Below are 23,912 nucleotides of genomic sequence, written 5' to 3' on the forward strand. Positions count from 1 at the left end.
AATATCCACCCTAAATGTAATGCATAGGTCACAAAGGGGTTAAAGTTATTGAATTATTTTAACATCCGAAAGTATAATGTCTGTAAGTTAAAATATGCTCAAAGTACAGAAGCTATATTATCTTCTATTACACTGTAAAAATAAGAACCAGTGTTTTTACTGTTATTTTAAAAAAAAAACCTCACACCTAATAATCTTTAAATCCTGCATTTTGAGGCTCATATGATGTACAGATGAAAAAATGTAACCCGCATATCAAGGCTAAAGAAACATAATGTACTTTACTGCCACCTAGTGTCTCCTCCTGCTATTATTCTACTGCAATAGAATATTCACTATTATTATATACATCCTTGAATCTCTTTTTGCTGTTTCTGTAAAATATACATCTTTCTGCCTTTAAAATTTTATACAACATGATAATTCTAAATGGATAATAAGATCTTCAAAAATTCTTATTTAAAACATGACTAGGTGGGCAAATTATTTAGCATTATTAAGATAAACATGTGGGCTTGTATTTTGGTCTTTTGTCCTTTTTTTTTATATATATACTTAAGCTTATTCTTACAATCATGACATCAGTATACCTATATTCAGATTTTATTTTTGTTGCTTACATTTTGCTTTAGACAACTTTAAAGGGAGCCCCCACAACAAAAAAAAATCCATTTATGCATTTGCATAGCCCCTATAAAAATCAAACATGTAGTATAGAAAAAAAAGAACAATACAAGTAAAATGGCAGGTGTAAGGTGCTGGCTGCAGACTAAAGACTATTGGACCAATGGACATAGAGCTGAGCCTACAGCTTTAAGGACTGTATGGAGCATTGATTACATCAGGCTCTTTGTTGTGTTTTATTAGATATTTTCTTATTTGTCAGTTTAAGTTACACAGAAGGCCAGGCATGAGATTGTTAATTAGAGTAAGGGGTACTTTGCACACTACGACATCGCAGGTGTGATCTCGGTGGGGTCATGTCGAAAGTGATGCACTTCCTGCGTCGCTCTCGACATCATAGTGTGTAAATCCTAGATGATACGATTAACGAGCGCAAAAGCGTCGTAATCGTATCATCGGTGTGGCGTCGGCGAATTCCATAATTATGCTGACGTGACGGTCCGATGTTGTTCCTCGTTCCTGCAGCAGCACTGTGTGTGAAGTCGCAGGAGCGAGGAACATCTCCTACCTGCGTCAACACAGCTCCCGTCGGCCATGCAGAAGGAAGGAGGTGGGCGGGATGTTTACATCCCGCTCATCTCCGCCCCTCCGCTGCTATTGGCCACCTGCCGTTGGACGTCGCAGTGACGCCACATGACCCGCCCCCTTAATAAAGAGGCAGTTTACCGGCCAGAGCGACGTCGCACGGCAGGTGAGTGTATCTGAAGCAGCCGTAGCAATAAAATTTGCTACGGCAGCTATCACAATGATATCGCAGCTGTGACGGGGCGGGCACTATCGCTCTTGGCATCGCAGCATCGGCTTGCGATGTTGTAGTGTGCAAAGTACCTCTAAAGCAATTGTTCCATTTCTTTTGGTAATGTCTAAGGGGCCACAATTAAGCCATTTTTCTCTCAGCCACTAGTTCCAACATGTGGATCGGGAAAGTAGACCCAGTAGAGCTGCCACCTTAGGGGGTTTCACATAAAATCCCAGGTGATGTCCTCGGCATCAAGGAAAAACCTCCACCAATGCACAGTTAGCATTGGGGGATGTTACTTAGGGGCCAGGATTGAATCTGGGGGGAAGCATAGGGTTCTTAGGATACTGATTACAGGTTGGGTGTTTGTTGCTGGCTGGAGCTGGATGCACGTGCTACAGTCATGGCATCTGTTATCTATAGGCGCATAGGCTGAGAGTGCAGACAATACCGATGGGAGATACAAAATCTTTATAATGAAGGAAGGAAAAGTCAGCTCACCCATCTATGGAACCGTGCAGTGGATTCAGCCAGTGCAGACCTGGCAAACAATCCAAACCAGAAAAGGGGAAAATCCAGCATTTGGAATCCATAAAATTAGAATTTTATTCAAAACATCTTTAAAAACTTTCAGTTTATAGTAAAAGGCAAACAAAGATGATCATTGTTGTTACCAAACACTCAAATTTTATGCCTCGTGAGAGCCATTAAGAGAATTTAGTGGCTCTCACTGGGGTGCTGCCTCCTGTCGGTCACAGCCGGGAGCCGGATCTTTGTGTTGCATCATTTGCAACTGACACATCACTACTGCCCTCTGATCACAGGTCGTTTGAGTATCGCAGCATGCAGTGGGATTATCATATGATTTGTCATCAGATAGGAAATTGAAAAAAATGGAATGGTGGTTAGATGGTGTATTTAGTACACTAACCACTATAGTAAAACTCTTAATAACTTCACTTTTTTTGGATTACTGTAGGAAGTATCTTATCAGCTCTGCACACACTAGGACAATGTGTCACTGCAACACACACACACACACACACACACAGGCAATATGTGTGAGTTGGTTTGGCCCCTGCTGTATCCTTTTGTGTGCTTTCAACTGTATTAACTTGTGTGAAGCAAGCAGTTGCTGCAGACAGAAAAGGAAGAGAATTAACCTGAACAGATCAACATTGTGTGTACTTTCAAATCCTGCAATGTCAGTATGTGCAGGGTTGAGGATTCAATTCAGTCAATGCCCCAATGCGAGAGCTGTTAGTTTACATGCGTGGTGTATTATCCCATGGATTTGTAAATATGTTTTACATTGAATGGCTTTGCCCTGTGATATATTTTTTTGTTGACTGTGTTTGTTCCTTTTTGACTACAGTGTGATCTACCACCTAGGTATATGGGCCGTGTTTAGGGATTTTATTTTTTCTTCCCCTCCCTTATATTTACTCACTTTTCCATATCAGTGACTAATTTATATTGCCTTTTGTAATAATTGGCATATTGTTTGTCATTTTTTTTACCTTCTGCCACCAGCTTGAATTTACTTTTTTTGATAACAGCCTTTGCATATTGCATACTATATCATATTAATTATGATGTGCAACTCTTTTTATCAAACAGTCTATCTTTATTTTTTGTACTAATTTGGTTATAGACATTTCTCAAAATAAATGTCTTCATACATGTTCCATGTCAGTTATGTACATGATCTCCTCTATTTTTTAAGTATTTTGTTTTTACCACTGCAATTAATAAACATTATTTCTTAGTTTTAGTTTTGCCAGGTGTGTGTTTTACTTCTCGTCACATCCACATATGGAGAGCTGCAAAGGATTCTAGTTAAAGAGGTGGAAGAGGGCACTGAGGCCTTGGGCAAGGACCCACTAAAATCACCTTATGTACATACACTATCACACGGTTTTAAATAAAATGAAATAAGTAAGATATACACTACAATTATCATTATTGCAGGGACAAAGCAAATGTATGCATAAATAGTTTAATTTGAGTGTTATGGGTAACATATTCTCCTTAATAAATAGTTACATGTAAAAATACAATCTTATTTTTGAAAAACATGTTGGATTGAAATGAAACTTCAGGACTTTTAAATAAGTTAAGGCTAACAGGACTATACTGTATACTTCTTTACATGAGTATTACAGTGTATTGTACAAACTGTTGAATTCTATTTCAAAATTAAGTCCTTAAAAATGCTGAAAAGTTTTTTTTTTTAAAGTAGAAACCATAAAAAATTTATAGGGGTTGTTCGACTTTTAGGAAAATGTCTGCAGTCTTCTGAAACCTTACAGCTTTTGCATTGCATAATATTAGGAATGTCCAGTGTTAAGTGGGTCCAAGTATTTCTAGTTAGAATGTGGCCAGAAGAATGCAAATTGCATACTTAACTTCTTCCTCCCACTCACTCTCACTGGCAATGACAGAGTATACTGACAGCATGCGCTGAGCACACTGTAAGGACAATACGGGATTAGTATGCACTGTAATACGGGGACAGGGTGCAGATCTTCTAACTCAAGCTTCACATCCTCATAAAAATTGATAAAGCTGCTTTGTTTAGGTTAAGACAAAGGCAACCAATCCCTACATGCAGTCTATACTCAGACTGTGATGCATGGCCATACTATATGCATGTGCCCTAAGGATTCCGGAGGCAGGAGTCACATAGACTAACTGAAGACTTCTATCAGAAGCCTGGAAAACCTTTTTAACAGAATTATCATAAGTGTGTTTAATAACATGTAATTTTTCACCACACAGTGAGCAGCATAATAAATAGTGAACATAATTTCCCCCCCAAGTGAAATTAATGGAGTTAAAATGTATCTGTCCAAAGTGGTATCTAATAAAAAATAAAGCTCTCAATTCAAAAAAATAGCTTGTGGCCACCAATTTGATCAAACTGCCAGAAAATATAATCCCCGCAAAATTCCCCATTTTGGCATATGTGGTTTTTTTTTTCCAAAATTCAAGTAGAATTCAGTTCTACTCAATTATAGTTGCTCATTTCTAATAAACACATATCTAATATATAAAGCTGAATGTGTGTGTGTGTGTGTGTGTGTGTGTGTGTGTGTGTATGTCCGGGAATGGCATCTGCACCGTCGCAGCTACAGCCACAAAATTTTGCACACTCACACGTCTGGACCCCGAAAGCGTCATAGGCTATGTTTTGAGGGGAAGTTTTAACCCTGCGCTTTACAGTTATTCGCTAAAAAACCTGCCTCCATTAAAGCGAATGGAGCTGGGTGCCACAGTGCAGCCAGAACTTCAGAAGAATGTGCAGCCACGCCCTTATATGGAATGGAATCCTGAGGATGGCAAGTGTATCTTGCTGAAACGCGTTGTGTTAATACAAGAGCTTTATGTTATTAATAATAAAGCCAAATTTCTTAAAAGATCAAAGACCAAAGATCTATTACTAGCGCTCACAAAGACCGGAATCTTTTTTCTACATGCCTACTCCCATAAGGGAATCCGGGTAGAGCTGCTGTGAGTAATAGAATCCATAAGATCATTTGAACTAACAGCGGAAGGAGACAGGTCCGCACAGAGCTCCAGGATTCAAAAAGTCGGTCAATCTGAAGCCAGCAGCGGCAACAAACCTGGATCAACCCAGCAAAACAACGGATAACGCCAGCTGAGACAGTCCCTCATCCCCCAGAGGAATTATACATCTAACACCGGGGTTGTGTGAGGGCGTACAACCTAACCAGGTGAGCAATTCTATAATATAGATATACAGAAATCACTCCACGGGTGCTTCTCATATGCGCTATATTTTTATCTCTACAGTGAGACACAAAGAGACAGACACAGACAAAGAGACAGACTAACAGGGAAAGAGGCAGACAGGGAAAGAGAGGGAAAGAGAGAGACAGGTTAAGAGACAGACACAGACAGGTAAAGAGACAGACAAAGAGACAGACACAGGGAAACAGACAGACAGGGAAAGAGAGGGAAAGAGACAGACAGGGTAAGGGACAGACAAAGACAGGTAAAGAGACAAAGAGACAGACACAGGGAAAGAGACAAAGGAAAAGAGGGAAAGAGACAGACAGGGAAAGAAACAGACAGGGAAAGTGACAGAGATAGCTAGACAGACAGGGAAAGAGATAGATAGACAGATAGGGAAAGAGATTGAGACAGACAGAGAAAGAGACAGAGACAGTCAGAGACAGACAGGGAAAGAGACAGACAGACAAAGAGATAGAGAGAGAGACAGAGATATATACAGAGGGGGAGACAGACATAATTACATTTATATCTATTTGTTTTGTGGTTTTTGTGTGCAGAATACATTTTTGTTAATACATTCCATTTTGTTAACAGCATTTATTAACCCGGGCGAAGCTGGGTAGTACAGCTAGTTTAAAATAAAGATATAGTCATCATTAAAAGGCTGATTCCGTACTCCTAACAGTTTAGGGGGTTAGGTACTGCTGTCAAGTTCCCTTTAATATGCTACCTTTATTAAAATACAACATCCGTCCTACTAAAAGAATATATCCAGAAATCACAAAGTTGTTTGTTTTCAAATCACCTCACTAAAGATAATAGTTTGTAAAGAGTTGAATGATTAAATGATAAATTGCTGTCTTATAAGAGTTCCAGAATTCTCAGAATATACTTGGTAGAAGAAATAGTAAGAGTTTTAGCACTTACAAGGTTTTCTCAGAGGAAGAGGGGAATCTGTAATGTTGGTTTGTTCTATAAAAAATTTAATATAGATCTGTAGTCTGTATGCCCCTAAGAATTAATGCCTTTATTAATTTTCCAATTTAAAAAATTGATACAATTTAGACAGTTAAATTATTTGTGAATATTTTTCCTGATATTTTCAGACAGGTTTAGAATTCTAAAATCTAAATATTCAATGTATTTACTATATTATGATACAGAAAGGTACCTTGATGATAACTTTAACCAACAATTAAGAGAGTTTCCCGGTCTAAAAATTACAAGACTGCAGACACTCTAAGTGCCACTCTGTGACTGCAGACTTGTGAATTCTCCCATCTTGTGCTCTGTGCGCTGTGAGGATTCTCCTGTATTAGAGCCAGGAACAGTGGTCACATGAGCATGAGAATGTGATCTGCAGACTCTTGCCATGAATCAAACTAGATGGGCGCAACTTCACCAAGTACAATTGTACTGAGCAAGGCCGCCCCGATTTGCCGGACATAGAGTGACTGCAGACATGTCATTTTAGACCAGGAAACAACTTTAAAACAGAACAATAAATTGACCATTTCAATTTTTCTGCATCAGTACATCTTGCTGAATTATGTCTGTAATATTAGGAAACACTACATTTATATATACCACTTGCAAGAATGGCACATGAGATGTAGCCCACATGTCAAACAATGTCAACACTAGAACATTTTTATGACTTTTGTTTACATGGTTAATACATGCCTATTTACTTAGGCTTAGGCTACATTCACATGACCGTTCCGTTTTTGCGGTCCACAAAAAATGGTCCGTTTTTTTCACGTATGCTTCCGTGTAGCATCCGTGTGTCATCCGTGTGCCTTCCGTTTTTTTTGAGAACCTCAAAAAATGGAAACAGCAAGAAAGATAAATAGATGAGTAGATATAGAGATGGATAGATAGATATAGAGACAGAGATAGAGGGATAAATGAATGAATGAATGACTGAACAGAGGGATAGATAGATAGATAGATAATTGATAGATAGATAAAAAGATGGATAGATGAATAGATAAATAGATGAGAAAGACATGTATAATGTCCTACCCCCTGCATATTCTAAGCTGGCACCCTTTAGTGACTTCCATGTGTCACTAAAGGGTGTTTAGCCTTGTATTTAGCCAAAAAAAGTCATAAATAATTTAAAAAAAAAACCGACAAGGGGTCCCCCCTATCTTTTGTAGCCAGCTAGTGTAAAGCAGATGGCTGCAGCCTGCAGACCCCAGCTGGCAGCTTCACCTTGGCTGGTAATCCAAAACAGAGGGCACCACACGCTGTTATTTTAAATTAAATAAATAATTTAAAACAAAAAAACACGAGGTCCCCCCAAATTGGATCACTAGTCAAGGTAAAGCAGACAGCTGTGGTCTGCTATTCCCAAACTAGGGAGGTCCACTGTTATTGGACACTCCCCAGCCTAAAAATAGCAGGCTACAGCTGCCCCAGAAGTGGCACATCAATTAGATGTGCCAATCCTGGTGCTTTGCCCCGACTTTTCCCATTGCCCTGGTGCGGTGGCAAACGGGGTAATATATGGGGTTGATGGCAGATGTGTAATGTCACCTGACATCAAGCCCTGGGGTTAGTGATGTCACGCATCTATCAGATACCTGACATCACAAACCCAGTCAGTAATAAAAAAAATAGACGACAAACACATTTTTATTTGAAAAAAAAACTCCCCAACACATTCTCTCTTTCACCAATTTATTAGAAAGAAAAACAAATCCAGGTCTGGTGTAATCCAATAAGTGGGTCCCACGACGATCAATACCATAGTCACTGTCCCAATCAATGAAGAACAGAATGTTCCCCATTGGCTGGGAGAGTAATGCAGTGACCTGAGCTAACATCATTAGGTCAGCCCAGGTCACTGCAGGGAATGACGAGTGCTGCTGTCAGGAGGTTAGCAAGGTACATTACCTGCGGTAATTGCTGCACTCCTGACAGCAGCGCTGTCACTGACTTCTATGCCCGCCGCCTTCACAAACCAAGTATCGCGAGCGGCCCGTGACGTCACAGCTAGTCACAGTCTCGGGTCGGCAGCGAGAGGAGATGTGACAAGCGGCAGGCATAGAAGACAGTGACGAGCGCTGACATCAGGAGGTAAGGACTTCATCACCACAGGTAACGTACTTTACCAATCTCCTGACGGCAGCGCTCGTCATCCCCGCGGCTGCTGAGACTGCAATGCGGGCAGCTGCAGACACACTACAGTGCAGGCAGCTGCTGACACTGCTGTGCGGGCAGCTGCGGACACACTGCAGGGCGGGCAGATACTGACACTGCTGATGACGGGGAGCGGGACACAGACAGTACGGGCACCCGACGGAGGTCACACGGAAGTGCTTCCGTGCGGCTTCCAGGGATTTTGTGGGCCCATTGACTTGTATTGAGTCACGGTCCATTATTACGGAACAGAATAGGACATGTTCTATAATAACAGAGCGGACATACGGCATCCGATGTGTTTTTTTGTAGGATCGGATGCACACAGAAGTTCTTCCGTGTGCCATACGATCCCACACAAAAGACAATGAAAAGATGGTCCTGTCCGTGGGTCCGCAAAAAACAGGAACTGACCAGGACAAACGGAACGGTCGTCTGAATGAGCCCTTAATGATGGGTGGACATGCAGATACCCAGAATCGATGGGTCCAACCGGGGTTTAAGAAAACCTGATTCAGGCCCAGTATTGATACCAGATATCTGACTGGATGCTGGTCATATAAGTCTATAAGGACCCAAATCCGAAGCTTACAAATGGTGTTTGAAGGGATAGGGGGATTGGAGCAAGCGCTTCATATTGACCAATCTCCATGAGGCTGTACACTGCTTCCGGGGCGTTCCACTCTACTTCCGGGGCTGTTAATTGTTTTCATGAATATGTACTGCTTCCCCTGCCCACTGGCAGTCCCCATGTCTCTGCTTGGTTGCGGTCAGACAGCTCCCACAGCTTTTGTGACAGCATGTCTGACTGTTTTCAATCACACACACTGTCTGCACCTATATAGGTGTACAAATAAGTAAAAAAATTGGGGTCACCTGTTAGTTCAATGAGGTCACCTGAGATCAGGTTATCTGTGATCACAGGTGGAGGACCATGGGAAACTCCAGTTGTGACCGCAAATAATCTGAGTGACATCATTGCTCATCGCTGCTGCTCATTCTCTGCTTGAAGCTCACAGCGTATAAAGTCCATGAATGGCGTGGACACAGATGGGGATGATGAAGTGCAGGTGAGTAGGTCAAAAAGACCAGGTCTAAGTATAAGAGAATCACTGCACACTCAAAAATGGATGTAATATTTATTTGGGATTTTTCAAGAAAAATTGTGAAAAAATGACCATCTCTGACATTTCGGCCTTATGGGACTTGATCGCAAGGTTGCTGTCACAAGTAGTCCTGAGGTAAGGATTTGTGATAAGTGTGAACTATAGGGCATCCAGACATTCTTATAGTAGATGGTCACAGGAGCCAGGACAAGCACAGGAGTGCCTCATATCATCAGCATACAGGATATATTCGCTCATGTCTACTCACCAGACAGAATTCCTATTATATGAAAATGATAATTCTCTCTATTTCACACTACAAATACTTACCTCAGGATTACTTGTGACAGCAATCCTATAATCAAGGCTCATAGGGCTGAAACGACAGAGACTGTCGTTTTTTCAATTTTTTTCTTGAAAAATCACAAATATATTTTGCATCTAAATTTGAGTATGCAGTGATTCTCTATTACTTAAATCTCACAGCTTGCTGTCATATGCTATGCCTGCTTGCTGTCACTTCAGATGTAGCAGGGCTGGAATCATCAGGGGACCTTGTGTAGATTACGTTGGACCTGGGTATTTTGGGCATTAACAGAGGGGTAAAATAGAGTGGGTTTTTTTGCATTTCACTTCAAATAAAGGATTTTTTGAGTTTTTGTGCTTATTTTTTTTCCCTTACAGATTAGTAATGGTGGTCTCATAGACACCCCCATTACTAATCTAGGACTTAGTAAAACCTCCTTATTACCCTGAATGCCAATGCACCAGGGCAATCGGTATGTGTTGGGTAAAGTTCCAGGATAATCGGATCTAATGGATGCAACAATCCTGAGCATCTGCAGGCTGCTATTTTTGAGGCTGGGGGACTCAATAAACATGGGCCTTCCCAGCCTAAGAATACCAACTCACAGCTGTCAGCTTTATCATGGCTGGATATCAAAAAATATTGGGGGGAAGGGCAGCATATAAAAATTATTTCTTTAAATAATTTTAAAAAGCCGCATGTGGTTTTCTTATTTTGATACACAGCCAAGATAACACGCATGGCTAGGGGCTACAGCCTGTAGCCGCATGCTTTATTATGGCTGGGTATCATGATATAAGGGGAACTTAAGCCAATTTTTTAATTTATTTGTTTTTACACCAATCTAGATGCAGACAGCGTGTGAAATTGAAGACAGTCAGACACACTGTCACACAAGGTGAGGGGCTATCTGACTGCAACCAATCAGAGATGTGGGAACTGCTGGTGAAGAAAAATTAACCAGATACCTCTCTAATAAAACAATGTTGATTTCCTTCTTTGCTCTTACCTATGGATGTGGAGAAGACATTCAAAATAGTGCACTGGGTATATATCCATTCAACTTTAGAAAAAATTAAATTTAATGGACAAATGTTAAAAGTATCATGGCTTTATATTCAGTCCCCTCAGCTAATGTACTAGCTAGCAACTACTTATCAGCAAATTCCATTTCACTATCTTCAGTGGCATGAGACATAGGTGCATTCTGTCACCCCTTTTTCATAGACCTAAAAATGTAGCCTTTTGCGAAATCCAAAAGACGAAATATTAACATCAAAAGTATATCTACTAGAGTAAAACAACATAACATTCTTACACTCTCTGACAGAAGTTCTGTCGCTTTTCCATGTTATGTAAATAAAAGCTTATAACCTGACTTTAAATTCATCCATTGGTTTTAAATTACTCTTTTGAAAGCTGAAACCCTCCCAAATTTGGTTTAGGTTATGAAAATAAAGTTGCTGCAAAGCTGAAATATTGATCATTTAATGAACACAGAAAGGTCAGATTTTGGCATAACAAAAGTTTTGTAGCCTTGTCATATAATGCACCCAATCCTAGTTTACATACTCACATGTGCTAACTAAATTATAGATTAATTAGTGGGTGTGTATAAAAATAAACCCAGCACCCCAGACCTTCAGTTGAACTGCAACCTAACCTTTGACATGCTAAAAATCCACCCTGCGACCAAAGCCTTGAATATCAAGAGGCTGAAGACCAGATCCACTGCAGAGGTGGCTGGCACCTTAAATGTGTCTCAGCGTCAAGTACAAATAAAAATGGGGGGTGCAAGACATTTGCAAGCTGGAAGGCAATATCAATAGCCTAAAATATCAAGAAGTATTAGCTACCTCTTACATTCCCAATCATAAAAGGGGACAAATTCTGCAGCAGGATGGTGCTCCATCTCATACATCCATCTCTACAACAAAGTTCCTCCTGGCAAAGAATATCAAGGTGCTCAAGGACTGGCCAGCCCAGTCATCAGACATGAACATCATTGAGCATGTTTGGGGTAGAATTAAAGAGGAAGCTTGGAAGACAAAACCAAAGAATCTAGATGAACTCTGGGAGGCATGTAAGACTGCATTCTTTGCTATTCCTGAAGACGTCATCAATAAATTGTATGAATCATTGTTGAACCACATGGATGCAGTCCTTCAAGTTCATGGAAGTTACACAAAAATATTAAACATGGCTCTAATAGCACCACAACTTCATTCATTAGAAGTTAATTATTTGTTTGAATTTCCCATTACTTTCTGTAGGTGACAAAACATTTGTCTTGCCAAAATCTGACCTTTCTATGTTCATTAAATGATCAATATTTCAGCTTTGCAGCAATTTATTTTTATAACCTAAAACCAAATTTGGGAGGGTTTCAGCTTTCAAAAAAGTAATTTATAAAACCAATGGATGAAGTCAGGTTATAAGCTTTTATATTCAATCTGTTTTTATTGAAAATTAACAGAATAACAAAATAACAAAATAGAGTCATATATCAAGTCATGTAGAGAAGGCAGCCAGCTGGTGTCACATACAAGCAGTATATCAATTAACATTTTCATAGCTACTGAAACATGTATAATGATCAACAAGTTCCTGAAAATGCAATACCGATATTCACATTCAGAGATTATATTCGTATTCAAATATTCAAATATTGAAAAACTTGAAAATTGCGACTGCTCAAATTGCTAGTATCGAGAAAGGCAAACTCTGGAGTAGAAATGCCACATATAGAAGTGGAGAGAGAGCAAGCATAGTAGTTTAATAGTTTAGCATTTTCCTTGCTCATTAGTAAAAACTTTCAATCAGGACTCATTAAGATTGTAGTATTCCTTAGTATTCTATTATAGGATTAGCAGAAAATAACATAGGCATAAAGTGTTTAAGAATATAAGAAAAAGAAAAGATATAGAAGAGATAGCAAGAAGAGGGTAGGGAAGAGGGGGGGAAGAAAATGGGGAGGGAGAGAGGAGGGGGAAAGGGGGAAAAGGGAAGGGGTTCCTCTGAGGTCTACCTTTAAAACAATTTATGAAAGTCAGGTAAATCCCTAAACATTATCCATTCATTCCAGGTCCTGTCAAATTTGTCTCTGGTGTCGGCGCTGTCAGCGGTGAGCTCCTCCATCCTACAAATAGATGCCATCTCCATGTACCACTCGGAAATAGGAGGGATTGTGGGAGTTTTCCAGTATCTAGGAATGATGGAGCACGCCGCTGCTAGACAGAAATGCAGGATATCTCGCTTGTGATATGTGATAGAGTGAGGCATGACGGAGAGGAGAGTTACCTTGGGACAGTTCTCCACTATTTTCCCAGTCAAGAGTTGGTAATTCGTGAGCACTTTCTGCCAGAACTGCTGTATTCCCTCACATTCCAACCAAATGTGTGTCATTGTACCAACCTCCCGTCCACATCTCCAACACATCGCCGACGCCGTAGGAAATATTGAATGAAGCTTAGATGGGAATTGGTACCATCTCGTTAAAATTTTACAGGTTATAAGTGCAGCACCCTGGGATATGCTACCCCAGTGATCTGCAGGATCCTAAGGCTTTCTGGAACACCCTATGCTGACAACCCACACCTCACACACAGGTAGGGGCACATTCCCTGAGACCTGGGCGCAGCATGTAGAGGGTTAACAGTGCTCAGATGTGAGAACCAATCCCTTAGCTGTTAGCCTGGGAAAGGGGTGTGGCTTGTGGGAAGCAACAGGTGTTGCTAGGCAGAGTTGGCAGAGAGGAAAAATGACAGTTGAAGGAGTGACAGTTGAAAGGAGCCAGTGAGTGAGAGGGGGGTTAGGATTGTGAGGAGACCCCCAAAAGGTGACTAGGAGGTAGTAGCCTGAGGATAGATAGATCTCAGGCACTACGCACGAGGGGGTACTGGACCCCAGAGTAGACAACAGCTCCAAGTGGTCTGCTGATCCAGCCGTGTGTGGTGACTTCCAGGGTACCACACTACCCATAGGCTCAGGGACACAGCCTCATATATAGGACCCGGGAGAGGGCACAGAGAAGTAGCCTACCCCACAAGGGACCGTGAGGCCTGTCATACTGGGCCCGAAAAACAAAGGAGCGGAGCGCCGCAGGTCACCAACAGCTTCAGGCAAGGGGACCATCAGCTCTGCATGTGCACAGAGAGCTCAACTGGGACTCACGTCAGCACTGGGTCAAAAGAAAGTCGGTTGACCAGCCGTGCCAAACTGCACTTGCAACATCCTGTGAGTAAATTACCAGTTAATCTGCAAGAACTATGTCGTGTTTATTACTGGTGCACCACAAGGCGCAGCACACCTACATGGGACTTAAGCCCCTACTGGCAGAGGGTGCGAACCCACTTGCTGCTATACCATCTGTCCCTAAAACCACAGCAGCGGCGGGACATCCTATTACCGCAACCCGCCAGTGGCGTCCCAAGTGACATATAAAATAACCCTGTTAACGAGCGCCCCCCCCAGGTAACGGAACCGGGCACGGCTACCTGTGACGGCGATCCCGAACAGGATGCAAACTATGCCCAGCAACCCTGGGTGCAGTGTGCCTTAAACCGTTTAAAATTGTATATAGACTTTTGTCGCCATTTTGCCTCAGTAAAATCTATTGATCTATAAGTTAGCATGGTTACAGTTATACCTTTATTTTAAGGGACTTTAAAGTTATCAGTTTCAGAGGGCTATACATTTAGTTATTATTTGATTGAAGGGGGAAAGTTGAAGTTTTTGTTAGCATTAATACCGGGACTGTACAATATTCTGTTTTTTTATTATTATATCTTTTCATGATGATGTGACCAAAAATTGATTTTATTGTTTCTATTATTTTTTGCATTCATTTATGAGATACATTTTATATGTTTTCTTGTTTTTTTCTTTAGAATTTCTGTTATGGTAAAAGAAAGAGATTAGAGCTCTATATTTTTAACTCTTTTTTAACATTTTTCTGAGCCTCATCTATGGGAATAAAATAGGCACCTGGGAGCACTAACAATGCTATTTGTACAATGATTACATAGCAAGAAGTTGAGGTGAGGTGTTACGAAAGGTACTGTATACGTTATGCATCTAACTGCATAAATGCCACTATCAGTATTCACAGTGGAATCTCATTTGTTAAACTGTTTTGCATGACATCACATTTTTAAGTGGTTAAATCATCTAAAAAGTAAAACAACCAATTAAAATGTAGAAATGCAAACATTGCCTTGGTTTCTATTTAGTTTAGCATGACTAAAATACATTATCAGAAATACAGTGTACGATGTATATATCGTTACTTGGAAAAAGAAGATAATTTTGCAATTTGCATATGTCTTAAAATACCATTCTTGCTTATTCTTCACATGACAACAAAACTAACAAAATTCTACGGTAAAATATTTTTGAACATACCCAGTTTTGGCGAAGTTTGTCCAGTATGTCATAACCACTGCGCTAAGCATAACATCATTCTTTGAGAAATTGCAGTTGAAAAGTTCTGTAGGCCCAATCATAGGAATGCCAAATACATAGGGAACTTCATCACCATGAGCAGAATCGGCCCATGATGGCTTCATTTCACTTTGGCAATGGTGGTAGAATGCATAGAAGTATGTTGGAGAACCATATCGAGCATGTAAATCAGCAGTTGCAACAGCAGGGGCCACCCATTGATGATCTGTAAAAAGTGCGACCAATGTCTTTCTTCGCGTTTCTGGATTTTCTTTATCTGCCCAATCTGTATACATGAACTTTATAGTTTCCCGAAGTGTATCTTTTCCTTCTGGGTACCCATATAAATTGTCTACAAAGTTGGAGACTGAAAAGTCAAAGTCACTTAAAGAAACACCATCTTCATTATCTACTATACTATCCACAAATTTTAACCCTTCTCCTTGATTAACTCCAAGCATAATATCATAATTAAGAAATTCTCCTTGTTCCATGAGTATCTGAGGGTCATCTGGAATTACATCACCATCAATGACTGGTCCAAAGGCAATGTGGTATGTAGCTGGTGTGATGGACTGTTGAATGAGTTCTTTGTACTCTTTCTCCCGAAGACAATCAACCAAGTCAATAGTATCCAGCATATCACAACCCACTTTATCTGCCAATAACCTAGTATACTTGGCAGGCTGGTAGTTCACTGCCCAGCTGGAGAGAGCTGTTCCACTTTGTATGATTGCTTTTTGGAACAAACCTGCAGGTGCAAAATTTGTAAATGCAAATGAAATACGTAAACATCATAAAACAAAGCAGCTTTTACAAAGCAGATAATATGTGCACTGTATCTGTACTTTCTAAATAAGATAATAGTACTTAACATAAGACACACAATTTCTTATCTAGCAAGATTTACTGAGCTTTAAATAGTTTTAAAATCATGGATTGCTCTATAAGATATCTTCACAATTGCTAAATAAGCATTTTAGAAATATTTTTACTATTTGCAGTATATTCAATCTGACAAAAGACATGAAAAAAATGTTTAAAATAATATACTTGAATCTATTCAACTAATATGAAAACATATATTCAATAACAATCAATAATATAATTGGTCTCAGTAGGTACTAATATATATTTTCAATTAAATGCTTTAGTTAATGCCATGGTTCTCGTTAAAGAAAAATGTCAATTATACTTTAGTTCTATTTGTAATATTTTATACATTTATTCAGTTGTGGACAACATTGTTGGAATGCAAAATGTAAACTTCACAATATAAAAAGGTTTTGTTAAATAGCTTGAATCTAGAAAATTGCAAGAGACAAAAGTAAGAAAACAAAAACTTGGAAGTAAAAGAAGATGCAACATTTAAAACAGCAGATCATGATTAATGACACAATTAGTATAGTTTGAAAAAATAAACAACAAAATTAGATTGACCTGTGAATAATTAGATATTAGATTCACCTATTTCCACAATGTCATTGCTCACATAACTTTAATTAGCCTAGAAATATTAATTCCCTTCATGCCCCAGCCTGGTTTTCATCTTCATGACCAGGTCATTTTTTTTTTTTCAATTTTGACCAGTGTCATATGATGTACTAACTCTGGATCCTAGGTGTTCTGAGATAGTTTTTTCATGACATATTTTATTTCATGATAGGGGTACATTTAGGACGGTAGTTTTTGGAGTTTAATTGTAAAAATATTGGAAATTTTCAAAGTTTGCAGTTTTATGCTATTTAACCACAGAGTTATGGTACACAAAATAGTTAATAGATTAAATTATCCACATGTCTACTTTACATCAGCACCATTTTTGAAACATACATTTTTGCCCCGTGATCACCATTATGTACAGCGTACATTATTGGTTGCCAAGCTCTATCCGATCATGATGTAAAAAGTTTAAACAATATGGTAAAAAAGAGAGAGATCCGGGTTTAATGCTGCGCTAGAAACCACAAGAATTCAAGGATATATGATGAAATCCTTTTTGTCCTGATGAAGAAGACGGATATGTCTTTGAAACGCATTGACTTGCAGAAATAAAGAAAAAGGATTTCATCATATATCCTTGGATTCTTGTGGTTTCTAGCACATCATTTAACCCGGATCTCTTTCTTTTTTACCATATTGTTTGATCGCTTTCTTCGGGGCTGCTGCTGACCACTATTTGAAATATATGTGCTTATAAGGAGTTGTGCCTGACACCACTTTATCAGGTGAGTGTGCTTTTTGCACCCTATCTGTGAAATCTCATACCGGGTAAGACCCTATGTGCGCTTTCTCTTCCACAGATAAATAAAAAAAAAATAATGTAAAAAGTTGGGAAAGGGTTAAGTTTACTTCTTAAAAATAAAAGTTTTATTCCATTTTCTTTTTACGACTAGAAAAGGCAGATAAGAAAGGCACAAGCACGACAACTAAATGGACAAGACTATCTCTACAAACTTTGACAATACATCTTCAACAGTTCTAAATTTTATGAACAAGTGTGCTATGCAAGGAATAGTCAGCAACATTTGATTTGAAGAAAAAGAAATATGAAAAAAGAACTATTCTCTCTAATTTTAAAAATTGCAAAGAAACCACATACACAATCTAAATAGTAATAAAATCTACTAGTACCTTATGCCACACAATAAATAATTGCTTTATTGGTCAATGTCAAGGACGACTCACTGATTAAAGTACGGCATTAAAAAGGTGCATCATTTTTGACAAACGCTACGCAGACAAGCAGCAATTCTTCTGGCAAAATGTTCTAAAGTGATATGAAACCCAACTGACATTGCATGCAAGTGTTATGTTTACAAATGAAATTAAGTCTGCAAAGACACAGTGCATCCCACCACTAGTGAAACACATTGAATGATTCAAATTATTATGGGATGACCTTCATTTCTATGTGACTAGAGGCATTGAACTTGTTACATGAACAATGAAAACAGATGTTAGCTGAGTATTTTTGAGTTAAATATGCTTACAAGAAAATTACAAATTGTGTTCTAAAGCAGGATAATCACCAAACTCACACATGAAATGGAACAAAATAATAATTAAAAGGGAAAAAATAATTGTTTTAAACTGGCCAGCAATTAATCTTGTTTTAAATGCAATTGTAAATATTTGGGGAGAGATTAAATTTGTTATTGAGAAAAAATTGTAGAATTTGAAAGAATAGTAGTGTAAGATATGACAAACATTTAAATGAAGCTCAAGAATGTCTACAAAATTCATTTAGTGGCTGTTATTGCTACCATAGATAGTGTAATCAAGTATTATGAAGAGTACCAATAATCTTATCCATTTCATAATCAATGTTGTACTATGGCCCCGATTCATCAGGAGTAAGGACTAGAGTTGAGCGCGGTTTGTGGTTCGCGGTTCTCCAGTTCGCGGTTCGAGTGATTTTACGGGCTGTTCTAGATCGAGCTAGAACTCGAGCTTTTTGCTAAAGCTCGATAGTTCTAGTTACATTCGAGAACGGTTCTAGCAGCAAAAAGCCAAGTTAATTACTAGCTGGCATTCCGCTGTAATAGTGTAAGTCACTCTGTGACTCACACTATTATGAAATTTCAGCGTATAGTGTGCGGGAACAGCGCATTCAGATCCCTGCTGCTGGGATAATGGCGATCGCCATTTTTTTTTTTTTCCTTGTCTTCCTTCCCTAAGCACGCACGTGTAGTGGGGCGGGCCAGCATGATAGCCAATCCCAGACACACACACAGCTAAGTGGACTTTTAGCCAGAGAAGCAACGGCATGTGTGATAGGATGTCCATGTCACATGTCCCTGCATTATAAAAATGGGTATCTGCCCATCAGGACGCCATTATCTGCCTTCTGCATCTGGGTGTCAATCACCACAGGTGCAGCTCCTGTCTCCGATACTGCTGTGTAAGCTCTACACTCAGCGCTATACAGAATAGGGATAGAAGTTTCTTTTAGCCCATGTAAGGGCTAATAACAGCAGGCTCAAAGCCATAGGTGACAGTCAGGTCCATGGAAACAGATTTTAACAGCTACAGAAGATAACAGCGTCTGTGTAGCTAAGGTCTAGGACTTCCTCGCTACATTTCCCCATTAGGAGGGATATAAAGTGAGGCTTCCTTTCCTCTACACAGACCCACAACCCTGCCACTGTACCCTCCTGCCCTTTGCACACTCAAGCTCATTGTTACTAAGCCATTATACTAGCAAACACTGAGGAAACTTAGTGGCATCCTAAAAGTGGCTGGTGTACTCCATTTGTGCCCCACTGGTGGCAAGCTATTTGCAGCACCACAGCATTGCAGACTCAAACTCATTTTTACTAAGCCATTATACTAGCAAACACTGAGGAAACTTAGTGGCATCCTAAAAGTGGCTGTTGTAATCCATTTGTGCCCCACTAGTGCCAAGCTATTTGCAGCACCACAGCATTGCAGACTCAAACACATTGTTACTAAGCCATTATACTAGCAAACACTGAGTAAACTTAGTGGCATCCTAAAAGTGGCTGTTGGACTTCCATTATTGTCCCACTGGTGCAAAGCTATTTGCGGCACCTCTGCAATGCACACTGAAACTCATTGTTACTAAGCCATTCTAATAGCAAACTATGCTGCCAGTTTAAGGGCCGTAGTTGCATTGTCAGGGATAATTATTGTTGTTTATTCTGCTGTTAATAAAGCTAGACCACCGCTGCAATCTACACCACCTCTCAATTTTTACTACCACATTTTCAGTGCACAATCTTGTCGCAATCAAAATGAGTGGCAAAATGACAGATGCTGGTGGAAAGGGGAAGAGGCGTGTTGGAAAAGGAAAAAAAGGGTTTGTCCGTGGGGGAAGGTGGCAAAGCTCCATTAACATCTGCTGAAGATAGACCATCTTCCAGCAAAAGTAAGATGTCTACTACTCACCATGGACAATCCGATGTGCTCCCTTTTTTACGGACACGAACAACTGGAACAAAGGTAGATGATGGCCAAAAAAAGAAAATGCTTGAATGGATCTCAAGTGGTCCAACAAGTGCCCTCTCCGCCACCTCAAATACCGCATCCAAAAAACACCAGTCCTCTGAGTTGTCATCCCAATCACACTTGCTTTCTCCCAGCTCTGAAGTCTCCATCTGCCCAGCACAGTATGGTGGAACTGAGATGGCTGAGTCTGCAGAGCTGTTCAGTCACACTATAGCCTGGGAATCAGAGGTCTGCTCCCAAGCTACAGTGAGTACAGACCAGGAAATGGTCTGCAGTGATGCCCAGAACCTTTGTGACTCTGATTCAGGCTGTGAGGACCAATTTTCTGAGCATAATGTCGACCCTTATTCACAAACTGCAACACCTGTTGTTATAGACAATGAGGAACATACTGATGACGATGAGATGCAGATACCAGATTAGGATGACAACTTAAATATTGGTTTACGTCAGGAAGAGGCTCGGTCTGAGGGTGAGGGAAGTGCAAACACAATGCTTGATGAGGAAGTTCTTGATCCCACCTACTGTCAACCCACAGTCAGGCACTCGAGGAGGTCAACAGAGGCGGTGGAAGAGGATGCTACTGACGACGAAGTTACCTTGCGCCTTCCTGGACAGAGGGGTAGTACTGGTAACACGTCTACAACTGCATCCTCAGCCACCACTGTGCCTCTGAGCACTAGTCGGGGGGGCTCAGCAAGTCGCATGCCCTCTAAGCCTTGCCTAGCCTGGACCTTTTTGACATAGAAAAAGATCGCCCAAATCATGTGATATGTAAAATTTGTAGTGATTCTGTTAGTAGAGGGCAAAACCTCAGGAGTTTGACAGCTTCTTCCATGAATCGTCACATGAATAAATATCATATGTCCCAGTAGGAAGCTCACCGTGCTGCAATGCGGTCTAGCGGAGCGAACCATCCACCACCTGCCCCTTCAAGTGCATCTGCGCGCTCTTCATCTTCTAGGACTGTGGCGACAGCTGTCACACCTGGTTTTCCACGCACAACTTCCACCACTGTAACCGCAACAGGCAGTTTGCTTGGTAGGTCTTCATTTGGTTTGGAAGGGGAAACAAGTGCGTGTGTACAGCTCACTCAGGCATCGATAGCATCAACGTTGGATGAAAGCAACATCATGTCTATGCCTGCACTTTCCTCACAAACCTGCATTTTTTTAAGGGCATCTTACTCACCACCGTCTACACACAGCAGCCAGATCTCTGTCCCTCAGAAGTGGACAAATAAAAGGCCATTTCCTGCGACCCATGAAAAAGCTAAGAGGTTGACTTTATCCCTCTGTAAGCTCTTGGCTACCAAAATGCTGCCTTTCCGCCTGGTGGACACACAGGATTTTAGAGACCTTATGTCTGTCGCTGTGCCCCAGTACCAGATGCCTAGTCGCAACTACTTCTCTTAGAAAGGTGTGCTTGCGCTACACCAGCATGTCGCACACAACATCACCGCTTCCTTGAGAAACTGTGTGTGAATGGGTGCATTTCACCACCGATGCTTGGACCAGTAAGCATGGACAGGGACGTTACATGTCGCTGACTGGGCACTGGGTAACTATGGTGATAGATGGTGAAGGTCTGCTGCACAAGTCTTGCCGTCCCCACGACTTGTGTGTCAATCCTCTGTCTGTCCAAGTTCTGCCACTGCTTCTGCCTCCTCCACCTCGTCTGGGTCCTCCACCTCCGCCCCAAGCCTGCCTGGTCAGGTCACCAGCGTTCTAACTGCGCAGAAGGACTCACGCACCCCTCATTACTATGCTGGCAGCAGAGCGCAACGGCATCAGGCGGTCTTTAGATTGAAATGTCTTGGAAATAAGTCACACAGCAGCTGAGTTGTGGGCAGCTCTGGAGACTGAGTTTGGTAAATGGTTGTCTCCACTCAACCTGCAGCCTGGTAAGGCCGTGTGCGACAATGCTGCAAATCTGGGTGTGGCCCTTCGCCTGGGCAAGGTGACACACGTGCCTTGTATGGCTCACGTGTTGAACCTTGTTGTCCAGCAATTTTTAACACACTATCCCGGCCTAGATGGCCTTCTGACCAGGGCACGAAAACTGTCTGCTCACTTCCGCCGTTCAACCACCACAGCTGAGTGACTTGCATCGCTCCAGAAGTCTTTCGGCCTGCCGGTTCATCGCCTGAAATGCAATGTGCCGACATGCTGGAATTCGAATCTCCACATGTTACAGCGACTGTGGCAGCACCGTCGAGCCCTGGTGCAATACGTCATGATGTATAGCCTGGGCCAACAAGATGCAGAGGTGGGTCAGATCACCCTGATGGAGTGGTCTCAGATCAAGGACCTATGCACCCTTCTGCACAGTTTTGACATGGCGACGAATATGTTTAGCGCTGACAATGCCATTATCAGCATGACAATTCCAGTCACTTACATGCTTGAGCAAACGCTAAACACTCTTTGGAGTCAGGGGTGGGACAACAGGAAGGGGAGGAACTACAGGAGGATTCATATGCGCAAGACACAACAACATCACCAAGGTCCAGACGTTCATCATCACCAACACGGCAGGCATGGGACCATGGGGGATAGGGATCAACAAGGGCGCATGGTAGCAGGCGAAATGTTGAGGAAGGTGCAGAAGAACATGAAGAAATGGAGGACGAACTGTCCATGGACATGGAAGACTCAGCGGATGTGGGACACCTTGGTCAAATTTCAGTTTAAAGAGGTTGGGGGGAGATGTCAGAGGAAGAAAGAACGGTTAGCACCTCTATGCCACAAACACAGTGTGGACTTGGTCCGCATGGCTGCGCAAGACACATGAGCGCCTTCTTGTTGCACTACCTCCAACATGACTCTCGTATTGTCAAAATTAGAAGTGATGATGACTACTGGCTTGCCACACTATTAGATCCCCGGTACAAGTCCAAAATTTGTGACATAATTCCAGCCATAGAAAGGGACGCACGTATGCAGGAGTATCAGCAGAAGCTGTTACTCGATCTTAGCTCGGCTTTTCCAACAAACAACCCTGGTGCAGGGAGTGAATCTCCCAGTTGTAACTTGACAAACATGGGACAGTCTCGTCATCTTCAACAGTCTACCCGTACCAGCAGCACCGTATCTTGTGCTGGTAACAGCAATTTTATTGAATCTTTTCATAATTTTTTTTGACCATCCTTTGCAAGGCCACCAGAGACAACAAGTCTGACACATAGTCAACGGCTGGAGAGGATGATACAGGAGTATCTCCAAATGAACATCGATGCCATGATTTTGCAAATGGAGCCTTGCTCATTTTGGGCTTCAAATCTTAAAAAATGGCCAGAGCTCTCCACTTACACCTTGGAGATTTTGTCATGTCCAGCTGCCAGCGTTGTCTCTGAACGTGTCTTCAGTGCTGCTGGGTGTTTGCTGACAGATAAGCGCACGTGTCTGTCCAGGGACAATGTGGACAGACTAACGTTCATCAAAATGAACAAGTCATGGATCCACAAGGAATTTACTACCCCTGTGCCATCCTGGGGATAGTAAATGCTTGTGGATTTTGAATGTTCTTGATGCAAATCTACCTGTGAAGTGTACAACTGGGGCACAAGTGCTGCCACTGAAGGGGTGGGTGTGTGTGGGGCCCAATTTTTGGAAGAAAGGGAGACTCCACTTAGAGTAACCCTTGCTTGCGGTGTGCTTTAAAAGGAGCCAAGATGAACAAGTCATGGTTCAGCAAAGACTTTGCTACCTACCCCGGGGTCATCCTGGGGACGGTTAAGGATGGCGTACTTTTGAAT

General features: G+C 41.2%; 1 protein-coding gene across 4 annotated transcripts in view; it reads right to left on the reverse strand.

Annotated features, from left to right (window-relative positions):
• Positions 1 to 23,912, reverse strand: part of NLGN4X (neuroligin 4 X-linked) — a 574,976-nt gene that overhangs the window by 47,090 nt on the left and 503,974 nt on the right. For all 4 annotated transcript variants that reach the window (XM_075335480.1, XM_075335476.1, XM_075335478.1 and 1 more), the window contains one exon: positions 15,146 to 15,935. In XM_075335480.1, coding sequence (XP_075191595.1) covers positions 15,146 to 15,935 — 790 coding nt within the window. The remainder of the gene's footprint in view (positions 1 to 15,145; positions 15,936 to 23,912) is intronic.

The sequence above is a fragment of the Anomaloglossus baeobatrachus genome, chromosome 2 (genome assembly GCF_048569485.1).
Source record: "Anomaloglossus baeobatrachus isolate aAnoBae1 chromosome 2, aAnoBae1.hap1, whole genome shotgun sequence".
Lineage (NCBI taxonomy): Eukaryota > Metazoa > Chordata > Amphibia > Anura > Aromobatidae > Anomaloglossus > Anomaloglossus baeobatrachus.